The sequence below is a fragment of the Spinacia oleracea genome, chromosome 1 (assembly GCF_020520425.1).
Source record: "Spinacia oleracea cultivar Varoflay chromosome 1, BTI_SOV_V1, whole genome shotgun sequence".
Taxonomy (NCBI): Eukaryota; Viridiplantae; Streptophyta; class Magnoliopsida; order Caryophyllales; family Amaranthaceae; genus Spinacia; species Spinacia oleracea.
In genome coordinates, this window is record NC_079487.1 from 33,388,965 (window position 1) to 33,401,621 (window position 12,657).

The window sequence follows — 12,657 nt, forward strand, 5'->3', positions numbered from 1 at the left end:
TTAATTTATCCTTTTAGGATTAGGAATTTAATCATATATCAAATCCTAATAGTTTTAGGATTCGTGTATGAACACAAACACACACACACACGGCAGCCCACGAGGGGCGCCTATGCGCGCGCGGCCTGCGAGCTCGCAGCCCATGCCACGAGGCCCACACGCTGCTGTGGCCTTGGCGCGCGCTGGGCCTGCCTTGCGGTGGGCCTGGGCGCTGCCTTGGCTTGGGGAGTTTGTGGCGCGCTGGCTTGTTGGGCGATGGCCCGGCTTCGTGCTGGGCCTTCGTCCGGCAGGCCTCGTCCGATGCTTATTCGTACGATGCGCTTCCGATTAAATTCCCGATTCCGGAATTTATTTCCGATACGAACAATATTTAATATTTCCGATTCCGGAATTAATTTCCGTTTCGAACAAATATTTTAATATTTCCGTTTCCGGAATTATTTTTCGATTCCGATAATATTTCCGATTCTGACAATATTTCCGTTTCCGGCAATATTTCGGATTCCGGCAATATTTCCATTTCCATCAATATTTTCCGATACGTACCATGTTTCCGTTTCCGGAAACATCTACGACTTGGATAATATTTATATTTCCGATACGATCCATATTTCCGTTTCCGGCAATATCATCGTTTCCGGAGTATTCATTTCTTGCTTGTGACGATCTCAGCTCCCACTGAAACCAAGATCCGTCGATTCCGAATATTCATAGATGGAGTATTTAATGCCATTAAATACTTGATCCGTTTACGTACTATTTTGTGTGACCCTACGGGTTCAGTCAAGAGTAAGCTGTGGATTAATATCATTAATTCCACTTGAACTGAAGCGGCCTCTAGCTAGGCATTCAGCTCACTTGATCTCACTGAATTATTAACTTGATAATTAATACTGAACCGCATTTATTAGACTTAACATAGAATGCATACTTGGACCAAGGGCATTATTTTCTTCAATTGAAACCTGCAACATCACACTGAAGAAACCGAAACCCTCCATCTACGAAATTGAAACCTTCTTCTCCATGTTATTTCACCCAATACAATCCAAGCCAAACTCTACAGCGTCTCTCCTTTCCCCGATTAGTGTTGTGCGCGATGTGCTCTTATCTCTTCTCCCTCTGTGGTGGTTGCGCCTGATTCCGCGGCTCTCTTCTCTCATCCTCTCCGGCGTGCCCTCGGTGGTTGCCACGTTGTCGAGCTGAGGTGAGCCGCCGTTCAATTTAGAAGATCTGGTACCTTCTCTGTCTCTGCCGCCTTCGCTGACTTCAACTTTCAGACCTTGTCTATTAGCTTTAAACTAATAGACCCTAATTTTATGGTAATTGTTCCTTATTGTTGTTAATTAGTTGCGTTGATTTTGCGCGTTAAGGGTTTTCTTGGGTGATATTGGGTTGTTGAATGTGTGTTTAGTCGGACATATGTGGAATCGTATGATTGAAATGGATTAGTTGTTAGTTCAATTGATGTTATTTGTTAGTTCAACAAGATCAGTTTGTAGTCTGTTCTGCGTCGCAAATGATTATTGATGGAGTCTGATCTGCATTAAGTCTTGATTTTCCTTGGTTTATTGATGAAGTGAAAATTATTACTCCGTATGATTGTAAGAAATTTGGGGCTTGGATTTTGTGTGGTATGTTATTTTGTTTGATTGAGTATGTATGCTTAAATTAGACTATAGTAATTGAGATAGTATTGGAAATGTCTTGATATTTTGCCAGTCTTAAGAATTTGGATATTTTTGTGGAGTGAGCACAGGGGACGATATATTTTTTAGTTAGTATGTTGGGTGCAGGGGTTGGTCTCGTATGTGTCCGGGACTATTAGCCGGCGAGGGCTTGCAGCGAGTGCACGTGTGCAAGGCCGTAGGGGGTTGGTCGTTTAGTAAGAGGTTGTTGGGTAGGTTTCTTGGAGTTGTCGCCACTGGTAGCAGTGTCGTTGTGAGAGTGTAGGTTCACTAACACATGAAATTCTTGGATTGTTAGTTAGTTTCTTAAGTGACTTTTTAAATCAGAAATGGCAGGAATTGGATTGTTGTTGATTGTTTTCTTGGATGGGACACTGATTTTTTAGTTTGATTGTGGGGTTTTGTCCTTTTGGTTAATTGCTAGCTGTTGACTTGTTTAATATTTAGTGTAGGTTCATACATAATTGATTTCTGGGGTTGCCTTGTTCTAACTTTTAGACTCAATGTCCTGATGCGAAATATGGGAAGTGTGTCTATATTCTTCCTATTGTTGATACCATTGAGGGTATCATTGGAAATTTGTTTGATGCATACCTGAAACGTATGTTTCCATTTTCCATAGCATTAAAAAATTTGTACTTCGTAGTACTGAAGTTCTAGATGTGTGAATGATATTATCATATATAAAACGCTGTTAAAATTGCAATATTATTTTGATTTTCTGCATTTATTGGGTAGTGCCACAGGCATTGAGGAATCAGATGCAAGAAGCAGGATGAAAAATGCGTCGTTCGCACAGGCATTGAAGAATGACAAAGTTGTCTACTTTTTTTGTGGTTGTAACTTACAAGTCATTGAATCTTTCTGCTTTCCAGTGTTTTCACATTGTTGACATATATTTCTTGATATTTTGGAATAATTGTTACCTGATTAACATTCAACAGTTTTCCTTCTGTATCTTCAGATGTTGCAGATGGTAGAATTTCATGCACAAGCTGCTACTTCTGCTAAACCTCCTGAAAAATCGCTAAAAATTAGAAAGCAGAAATTGCTTTCTTTCTTGCAAGGTAATTGACACTTGTCTGATACTTGTACAATTTACTACGGGATGGAGATCGTATCCATATTGATTAATACAGAGTCTCACTGTATTGTTGTTGCGTTTACAGAACAATATGAGTCTGTTTATGCTAAATGGACAACCGAAAGATGTGTTGTATGTCGATGGGTTGAGGATTGGGATTACAACAAGATTATTATTTGCAATAGGTACTTTGTCTGAAATTTACTTGCTTGTGAGTCGTGTACATTTTCCTGCAATGTTATGGTTGGGTTGTGGACATTTTAGCATTTTGAATGGAACCAGGATTTTTTTTATCAGGGGGCCGCTTTTTTTTAATCTTGACCATGTCCATAATATATATTCTACTGAAAATTTGTCTGCGTGTAATAATAGTACGTTGATTATTTAATTCACGATAATATTATATTCTTTTGAATCTTTCACCGTACAAAAAATGCAATACTATTAGGTTATAAAATTTTCAAAACTTGCAACAGATAAGGCCATATAAACAATCATTACAAATGAGACAATATAACTTCTGTACAAAATAGAGAAAAATTAAAATTCTACAAGTAAGAAATATTATATCTCTAAGAAGTTTATATTGTTTCGCATAACTAATGTTTTTGTATATTATTTGAGAGAAATTATTGTTTTTATATAAATTTTAATAATGATTGTACAAAGAATATAAAACATTCCATTGTTTAAATAATAAAAAAGACAAATTAATAATGGTACATAAAAAGTAGCTGAAGAAATCAAGAAAAGAAGTAAATAGGGTAGCTGGCTCTAAGTTGTAATGAGATGTAAAAATGTAAGAGAGGTTTTTGGAAAAGACTGTTGCGAGAAATGTGTGCTTCTGAATTTGCCAACTACTATGTATTTTGGGTGGAATGGGAATAACCTGCTCGGTTGTCGGCTTGGTAGTTGTAATGAAAATTATTGCATGCTTATTGTGCCTTACAATCTCTTTGCTGACCTTTAGCCAAAGATACACTATACTGGACTGTCAAGCTTTTTCACTTATTGTAGACAAGGGAAAATTTGACTGTGGATCTCTTCCCTTTTTAATGGATAAGAGGCAGTTTAATGTTTTCTTGGTGTATGCTTGTAGTTTTAAAGTTAATGGATATAAATAGTAATCAAGCGTTAGCATTCCATGCATATAAATATTTTCCTTGATCTGACTTTGTATGCCTTTACTCATTCCCTTCTTGGGTATACATTTGTTTTGTCTGAATTCACTTTAGCACCAACCATATAATCGTGAATTTGGTATTTGGAATTACTTTTGAGTTTTGGGTTGGAAATGTGATTGAATTTAGTGTGAACACTGAAGTTAAATAAATTTGGAGCTAGTCGGTGTTGGAGGTATGTATTTAATTTTTCTTCAGATTTCAGTAATGAGAATTAAACTATCGTGATTGTGTAAAGTGCTAGTTTGAACTATAGAAGTTTTGTGAATAAGGTCTTGCGTGTGACTAGTTTGTTGTTTAGATGGCTCTTTCGTTTGTGTTTTCTCGTTGCTTGCTGTATGGGATAGAGGAAATTCTTCTTCTTGTAAGTGTATCTTCTTAGTTGTACTTTGGTGTTGTTTGCTGGAAGTGGAAATAACTTATTTGCAATTATCAGGTTCATCCAGATTGAGTGTTGTTGTAAAAGTGAGGGCATCTAGGTTATCAGACCAGGCCTTGACTTCTCTTTAATTGATATATGTAGATTTTTCTTTTTCTTTTTTTCTTTTTCTTTTTAATGTTTAGCAAGGACTTGGGATTACAAATATTACTCCAAATTTTCGTTGAAGCATGGAATGACAGATATATTACATACATGGTATTAGACTGAAGCTTTCTTTTGTGGGATAAGTAATTGACATGTCTTGGTAACTTGGTAACATGTGTGCAACTTCTACCTTGGAAGCTCATCTTTAAATTGGCAAACAGACTTTCTTAGAAACAATTACGGAGGCATACATCCTTTCAATTTAATAGAGAAGCCACATACATGAAAGATATTCCTATCTATTATAGTATTCTAAAGTGTCCACTGTCAAGTTCTATCATCTTCGACTTTCCTTTTCTTGTTTAAGGGGGTTCTGTCTTAATTGAGACACTTATATTAATGCATCAGAAAGTAACATACCCCCCTCCCCCTTAATTTAACAAGAGCACTACAAGGATCTCAAGGCCAAGTCATTGTATCAGAATCTGAATCGACTGCATAACTTTTGGTCCTGTTGTGTGTAAATGCAATCTTGGAGTGAATATAAGTAGTTATATGAGCTGATATTTGATGAATACTAGGGTTGGAAGGGTGTTGGAGTTGTTGCTTCATCACGTAAGCTAATAGGAGCTACCGATCCTCTTTAGGCTGAACTTGGAACTATCAGAGGGGATCTTATTGTTCAAACGAGGAGGTTGGTCTCTTAGCCTTTCAACTAAATTTCCATGATGTCTAAAGTTGTAAAATCATGTTGCGGTCTCAGAGATTGTTAGCTATGCACTATTCTGAATTCTATTTAATACTTGCTGGAATGTGGTTCATGGAAGTGATAGCCCTGAAAATGGCAAGCGTGAAATAGGTTAGAATTCTATTTTTTATTTATACTTGGTATTTTCTGTGAATTAATTTCATGGCCATAATGTTTGGTAAATGGGTATAAGTTAATTAGCTGCTAAGGTGATTTTGTGGCTAGTCAAATGCGAAATATATCCGAGACATCTGTTTTTTTGGTATGTTGCAAACTGGGCATGTCTAAGATGTCACCTGAAATCCAATGAATGGATAGGGGTCCGAAAGCTACTAAATTCTGCTTAAATCAATTAATTTCTGAGAAAAGGTTGAGCAAACTTGGTGGCAATTGCCTCTCTAAGCTATCTCCTAGTCAATTACTGGTTATGGTGCTTTGTAGCTGCATATATCTTGACCTCCAAAGTTTTTAGTAATGGGATTGATATGAGGGTACTTTATCTATTTAATAAAAGTAGAGACTGGTAATATTTCCTGGCAGGGAAACCATACTAGCCCCTTAACTCACTTCTGCAACTGTTGATGAGTTTTATATGCACTGCAATAGTTCTTTGAAAATTTTGTGTACTCTGAAATATAAATATGTCTACTGATCTGCAGACTGCCTTCTCTAATTTTTCTCCAGCTGTATATTCACTTGCAGGTGTGTGCCTTTTCTAATTTCTTATCTGGAATACAATTACTTCCACGAATGTCCAAGAAATTACTGAACATGGAATGCATACATATATCTTGTGTGGATATCTGGATAAGGTAAACAAAAAATATGATCTCAAAACTTTGTTTAACTTTGACTAGATATGATTAATAAAGGGTAAATTATACTTGTGGAATTGGTTTAGGTTTTTGCAAAAGGAGATCACGATGTATTCCATTTTTCCCTTTAAAATTAATGTTTTCCTTGTTTATGAAGTATAAATCATTGGATTTTGGTTGTGATTTCCCTTGAAAGAGGGGAAGCTTTTTCTTCGATTTCATGGTTGATGGGTTGTTAGACAATTTGCATATCAAAGGCACCTTGGTTGTGTGAGTACTCTATTTAATAGTTACGACAATCTATTTTACAGTCTTGTTTCCATTCCTTTGCTTCCTCTCGTGCTATGTGCTTATATACTTGGTATGAATGAAATACGCATAGCTAGTTCCTCGTACCTTAGGAAAATGTAGCAGGTATGATTTTGTGATAGACAACAAGAACCAGTAGCTACCTAAAATTTTAACATCAAAATATTTAGAATAACAAGGAGAAACTAAGCAATTATCGGTATGTTACCCTAGAGTTTGAATTGGCAGACATACACCGACATGCACATCAAAAGATACATCGCAGTTGAATCTTGATTAGGTAGAAGAAATGGTTACTCTCGGGGTTCAGCTAATAAGGACAAACTTAGGCACCACCTCCTGCTGTGAGAGACATGCCAAACCAATGTGATGTGAACTTTAAATAACATTGTTCAGATATATATGAAAATACATGTTGTATAGTACAGAAGCAGGTGAGTCCATATTTCAATGACTCGTGTTTTGTTAGTTATACTGAACATTAAATATGAAAATGCTGAATTTTGTGTAAACAGTTGTAGGTGTTGGATGTATCCTGGTTCTGTTCAACCACAAAGCTTATGTATACTTTTCAGAAAGAAAGACTAACATGGTTTTTTTTTTTTGGAATTAAGGAACACTTGATTAAATAAAAGAGCTATACAGAGACATGCTGCTAGCCCCTAAGTTCTCAAAGGTTACATCAGGTGGGTGTGGCGCTACGCCAACAGCCTTGTTAATACTATCATTCTCATCCGCATCATCAGCTAAAACTTTAGACTAACATGGTTCACTATCTTAAAATACATGCTGTATAGAACAAAAGCAGCATTCTGCTTTCAAAATCCTAGAAATTTGCAGCTTCATTGTTTTAGAATAGTTCATTAGAGTAGTTTAATTGTTTTGGAATAGTTTCATTGTTTAAGGGTAGTTCATCAGGTAATTCTAGTATTTACCCCTTTTCTAAATTGTTTAGTCTTAAACACATTTTCCAGCCGAGTATTTCAAGTAATTTAATAGTACCATTAATTCTTCTTGAAAGCCTATTAGCTCAAATGGTAGAGCAATGCGCCACGCACATATATGTAGGTTCGAGTCCTACATAGGCAAATTATGTGTGCGCTAAAAAAATAAAAAAAATAGCAATTCTAATTAAGATGCGACTCATTAACGGAAACTAAAATATGCATCGCCTCGAACAAATGAGGCGACACCATAGAATATCTTATGCATCGCCTCAAACGAAGTAGGCGACTTTAAAGAGTACCAAATGAATCGCCTCTAACGAAGTAGGCGACACCATAGAGTACTATATGCGTCGCCTAAAACGAAGCAGGCGACACCATAGAGTACCTTATGCGTCGCCTAAAACGAAGTAGGCGACACCATAGAGTACCATTGACATCGCCTCAAGCGAAACAGGCGACACATATGGTGCTCTTTCGCGTCGCCTAAAAATACAAGCGACACCATAGAGTACCATATGCGTCGCCTCAAATGAAATAGGCGACTAAAACATATACATACAAATTCGTAGATTTCCTCTTCGGAGTCGCCTCCAACTTAAGAGGCGACACATAAACTGCCCTACAGTGTCGGTTGACAGGCGACACGTAAAGAGGGTACCTATAGAATCGCCCCCTGTGGAGTCGCCCATGAGGCGACTCTATAGGTGGTTAAGAGGCGACTCCAAAAGGGTTTTTTGTAGTAGTGATGGCAAGATGGTGTCGAGTGTTCACAATGTAGGAGTATATCATGATACAGAGACTCAGATGGATGAGGATAGTGATGATGATGTTGTTGAGATTGAGAACCCTAACCCTATCATTCCTGAACCCACTATTGAGATCTCCAGTGACACAGAAATTGAGTCTGAAGTCGACAATGAAGAGGTAAACAGTGTGTTACAGCAAAACAATGAGGATATGGAGTATGGGTCTGATCCATAGGAAGACTTTGATGATTTTGAAGACCATGAGCCCTCTTCACCTGTTTGTAAGGGTGGCTGGATAGTTGAGTAGCATTTTAAGCTTTTGTAATAGCTAGTGCCTAGATTTAGTGAAGCAAGTAATTTATGTTTTAGTAGTTCAGTTTTGTGGCTTTCCGAATAAAGTACGATCCAAAGGATGTATCATTTTTCCATTGAAGTAATAAAATCTAGAATTCCTTCTTATATCCTTAATTCAAGTCTATACTATCTTTGAGCGATTATCGCGAAAGGAATTTTATGCATTTCTTCAATAAAATTATACTTCCAAGGTGGTTCAATCTTTCACCACTTGAACTTTGTGATGCGGACTAAGGGGAAAAAGCGGCCCATAAACAGGCGCCTATCCAGCCTAGGGTCCGACATTTTTGTGTATGTGCACCAAGTGAATGACTAGCTAGTGCAATGTGTTAGTAAGGCAGTGTCCAACCTCAGTTGTTAAAGTTAGTCTTTTGCTTTATTCAGGAGAAGGGAAATGGCTACCCAAGGAATTGCTGACGTGGTCAGGCAACTGGTTGAGGTAGTGCAGAACTTAGCACAGAATAGGAATAACCAGGGAGTTGATCCAGCTGGTGAGATGTTTAAGAAGGTGGCCCAAAGTAAGCCTCCTTTGTACCAAGGGGAGATAGACCCGACTGTACTTGAGAACTGGCTAAGGGAGTTCGATAAGCTTATCGTAGCCGTCAATTGCCCAGAGAACCTTAGGGTTAATAGTGCTGTTTATTACCTTAGGGGAGAAGCCGATCTATGGTGGCAAAGATGTGAGAATGCTTTGAGAGCTACACCTGGATTTGGATGGGAATCATTCAAGGTAGCCTTAAGAAACAAGTTTTACCCACCATATCTGAAGAAGCAGAAAGCTCAAGAGTTCATAGAGTTTAAAATGGATGGTATGTCTGTGACAGAGTATTATTCGAAGTTCATCGAGTTGTCTAGGTTTGAACCGGAAGTGGTGGCAACGGAGGAGCTTAGAGCCCAGAGATTTGAGAGTGGATTGACTATGGACTTGCAACTAATGCTTGCTGGAGAGACCTTTACATCTCTTGACACCCTATATGGAAAATCTGCTCATCTGTATGGCCTGCAGCAAAGAAAGAATGGGATTGGTGAAAAGAGGAAGGATGTTGGAAACCAAAACCAAGGTGGTGGTCAGCAGAATCAGGGGAATTTTAAGAAAAACAAGGGAAACAACCATTTCCAGTTCAAGGGAAACCATGGTGGAAATAGGAACAACTTCCACAATAACAACGGAGATAAGAATCAGTCTGCAGGGAACGGAACGAGAGTCTATGAGTGTAGACGTTGCCATACTAATCACCCAGGTCGAGACTGTAATGGAAACCAAGTTGTCTGTAGGTTTTGTGAGAAGCTAGGCCATAGAGAATTTGAGTGTTAGGCCAAGAATGGGAAACCCAACCAAGGTAACCAAGGCAACCGCCATAACAACAACCGGAATAACCAAAACCGGAATGGAGGAAATAATGGTGGAAACCAAAGGGGTAACCAGAATGGTGACAATGGCAATAGTGGCCAGGGTAATGGAAAGCCCGGATGGAACTATCAACCAAATGGGAACCAAAATGCCAATGGAAATGCCAATGGAAGTGGCTATAACAACGGAGTTGCCCAAGGGAAGCTGAATGTGATCACTAGGCAGGAAGCCGAAAACTCGTCTGACGTCATAGCTGGTACTTTTTCTATTAACTCCGTTTTAGTTAAAGTACTATTTGATTCTGGTGCGACTTACTCGTTTATATCAAAGGATATCTTAGAGAAGTTAGAACTGAAGGAACCCGAAGAAATAGAAGTACCCATAGTGATACCAACAGGTGAGATCGTGAAGTGCACTAAGATCCATAGGAATGTACCTTTAACCATAGCCAAGACCATATTCTTGTCTAGCCTAATTGAGTTTGAGTTAGGAGATTTAGATGTAATTTTGGGAATGGACTGGTTGGCCATGTTTAAAGCTAAGATTGACTGTGAGAAGCAGAAGATTCACTTGAAGTCTAGTCTAGGAAAGGTGGTATCGTATCGCCATTTTGGGAAGCCTAGGAGTGTAGGAATCGTCACGGCAATGGAGCTCGTGAAATTAATACACAAATAGAACCCTGTCTTCTTATGCAATGTGAGAGACCTAGACCATGTAATGAAAGAGCAACCAGGGATATTGCAGTGGTGAGTGAATTCTTGGACGTGTTTCCGGAGGAGATCCCGGGAATGCCGCCCAGTCGACCAATCGATTTTACCATAGATTTAGCACCCGGAACTGCACCTATCTCGAAAGCCCCATACCGAATGGCTCCAGCAGAAATGAGTGAGTTGAAAGGTCAACTAGAGGAATTGCTAGAGAAAGGTTATATTAGACCAAGTGCATCGCCTTGGGGAGCGCCGGTCTTGTTTGTGAAGAAGAAGGACGGTAGCATGAGACTCTGTATAGACTACAGGGAACTCAATAAGGTCACAATCAAGAATAAGTATCCTTTGCCTAGGATAGATAATCTATTTGACCAGTTGAAAGGAGCAAGAATGTTTCGAAGATTGACTTGAGGTCAGGTTATCATCAATTGAGAATCGCAGATCACGATATACCAAAGACTGCATTTAGGACTAGATACGGTCATTATGAGTTCACTGTTATGCCTTTTGGGTTAACCAATGCACCTGCAATCTTTATGGACTTAATGAACCGAGTATTCCATGCATTCTTGGAAAAGTTTGTAGTGGTTTTCATAGATGATATTCTGGTCTACTCTAAGAATGAGGAGGATCATGCGGAACACTTAAGGTCAGTGTTGAGTACCCTTAGAGACAATCAGTTGTATGTCAAATTCTCTAAGTGTGAATTCTGGCTAGAAAGAGTTGCGTTCTTAGGACATTTTGTATCTAAGGAAGGAGTTGCAGTGGACCCTGCAAAGATAAAAGCTGTTAGTGAGTGGCCTACACCTAAGAGTGTCACCGATATTCGAAGTTTTCTTGGTTTAGCGGGTTATTATAGACGCTTTGTGCAAGACTTTTCTAGAATCGCCAAACCAATGACAACCTTGATGAAGAAAGAAGCGAAGTTTGAATGGAATGACCAGTGTGAGGAAGCGTTCCAAGCCTTAAAGACTCGATTGACAACCGCTCCAGTGTTAACTTTGCCAGATGAGAGCGGTACTTATGATGTGTATAGTGATGCCTCTAAGAATGGTTTAGGGTGTGTGTTGATGCAGAACGGGAAAGTGATTGCGTATGCATCGAGGCAGTTGAAGCCATATGAATCCAATTACCCTACCCATGATTTAGAGTTAGCCGCCATAGTGTTTGCATTGAAGATATGGAGACACTATCTGTATGGTGTGAAATGTAGGATATTTACGGATCATAAGAGTTTGAAGTACATTTTCACATAGAAGGACTTAAATATGCGCCAACGAAGGTGGTTGGAATTGATCAAGGAATATGATCTGGATATTCAGTACCATAAGGGAAAAGCCAATGTAGTTGCAGATGCCTTGAGTAGGAAATAAAGTCATGGTGTGAATGCGTTAGTAGTTCCTAACGAGCTGTGTAAGGACATGCAGCGATTGAGTCTAGAAATAGTGAGTGGAGAATTCCTTGAGGGTATGATGAATGCCTTAACCATCCAGTCGTCAGTATTTGATGAAATCAGGGAGAATCAGGCTGGTGATGTTAAGCTAGAGCGGATCAAGGAGAAGATTTCGCAAGGAAAGGAGGTTGATTTTAAGATCCACAAGGATAGAAGTTTGAGGTATAAAGGACGTTGGTGTGTACCTCAAAAGTGTAATGAACTTAAGGAAAAGTTGATGAGAGAAGGTCACAATACACCATATTCTGTTCACCTGGGAGGTGACAAGCTATATAAGGATCTGAAAAAGGTCTATTGGAGGCCAAGGATGAAGAACGAAGTGGATGAATTTGTGGCAAGGTGTTTGACTTGTCAGAAGGTTAAAATTGAGCATAGGAGACCTCAGGGAAAGGTCCAACCTTTAGAAATTCCGAGTTGGAAGTGGGACTGTATCTCAATGGACTTTGTCACTTGTTTACCCAAGTCAAAAAGTGGAAATGACACCATTTGGGTAGTGGTCGATAGGTTGACTAAGTCAGCAGTGTTAATACCAATGAAAGAAACCTGGAAAATGGAACAACTTGCCAAAGCTTACATCAAACATGTAGTGAGATTACATGGAGTTCCTAAGGATATCGTATCAGATAGAGATTCTAGGTTCCTTTCGAATTTCTGGAAAAGTGTGCAGAAGAACTTTGGTACCACATTGAAAATGAGTACAGCATTCCACCCAGCCACGGATGGACAAACCGAAAGGACTATTCAAACC

At 38.9% G+C, this 12,657-nt stretch overlaps 1 protein-coding gene across 28 annotated transcripts; it reads left to right on the forward strand.

Moving 5' to 3' along the window:
• The first annotated feature begins 939 nt into the window (after positions 1-939).
• LOC110793066 (histone-lysine N-methyltransferase ATX5) lies at positions 940-7,364 on the forward strand. Of its 28 annotated transcripts, none has more exons than XR_002534579.2 (7): positions 948-1,322; positions 2,427-2,521; positions 2,653-2,755; positions 2,858-2,957; positions 5,061-5,173; positions 5,930-6,039; positions 6,966-7,364. XR_002534579.2 is itself a non-coding variant. In XM_056835255.1 (6 exons), exons 2-5 carry the CDS (start codon positions 2,464-2,466, stop codon positions 5,994-5,996), a joined length of 330 nt encoding a protein of 109 aa, XP_056691233.1. In that variant the 5' UTR covers positions 940-1,207; positions 2,435-2,463; the 3' UTR covers positions 5,997-6,039; positions 6,966-7,364. The 28 variants fall into 28 exon arrangements, 10 of the variants coding, with proteins under 10 accessions (XP_056691233.1, XP_056691239.1, XP_056691232.1 ...); XR_008926491.1 differs by having other exon boundaries at positions 2,435-2,521; XM_056835255.1 differs by lacking the exon at positions 5,061-5,173 and having other exon boundaries at positions 940-1,207; positions 2,435-2,505; positions 5,912-6,039.
• Positions 7,365-12,657: the final 5,293 nt, after the last annotated feature.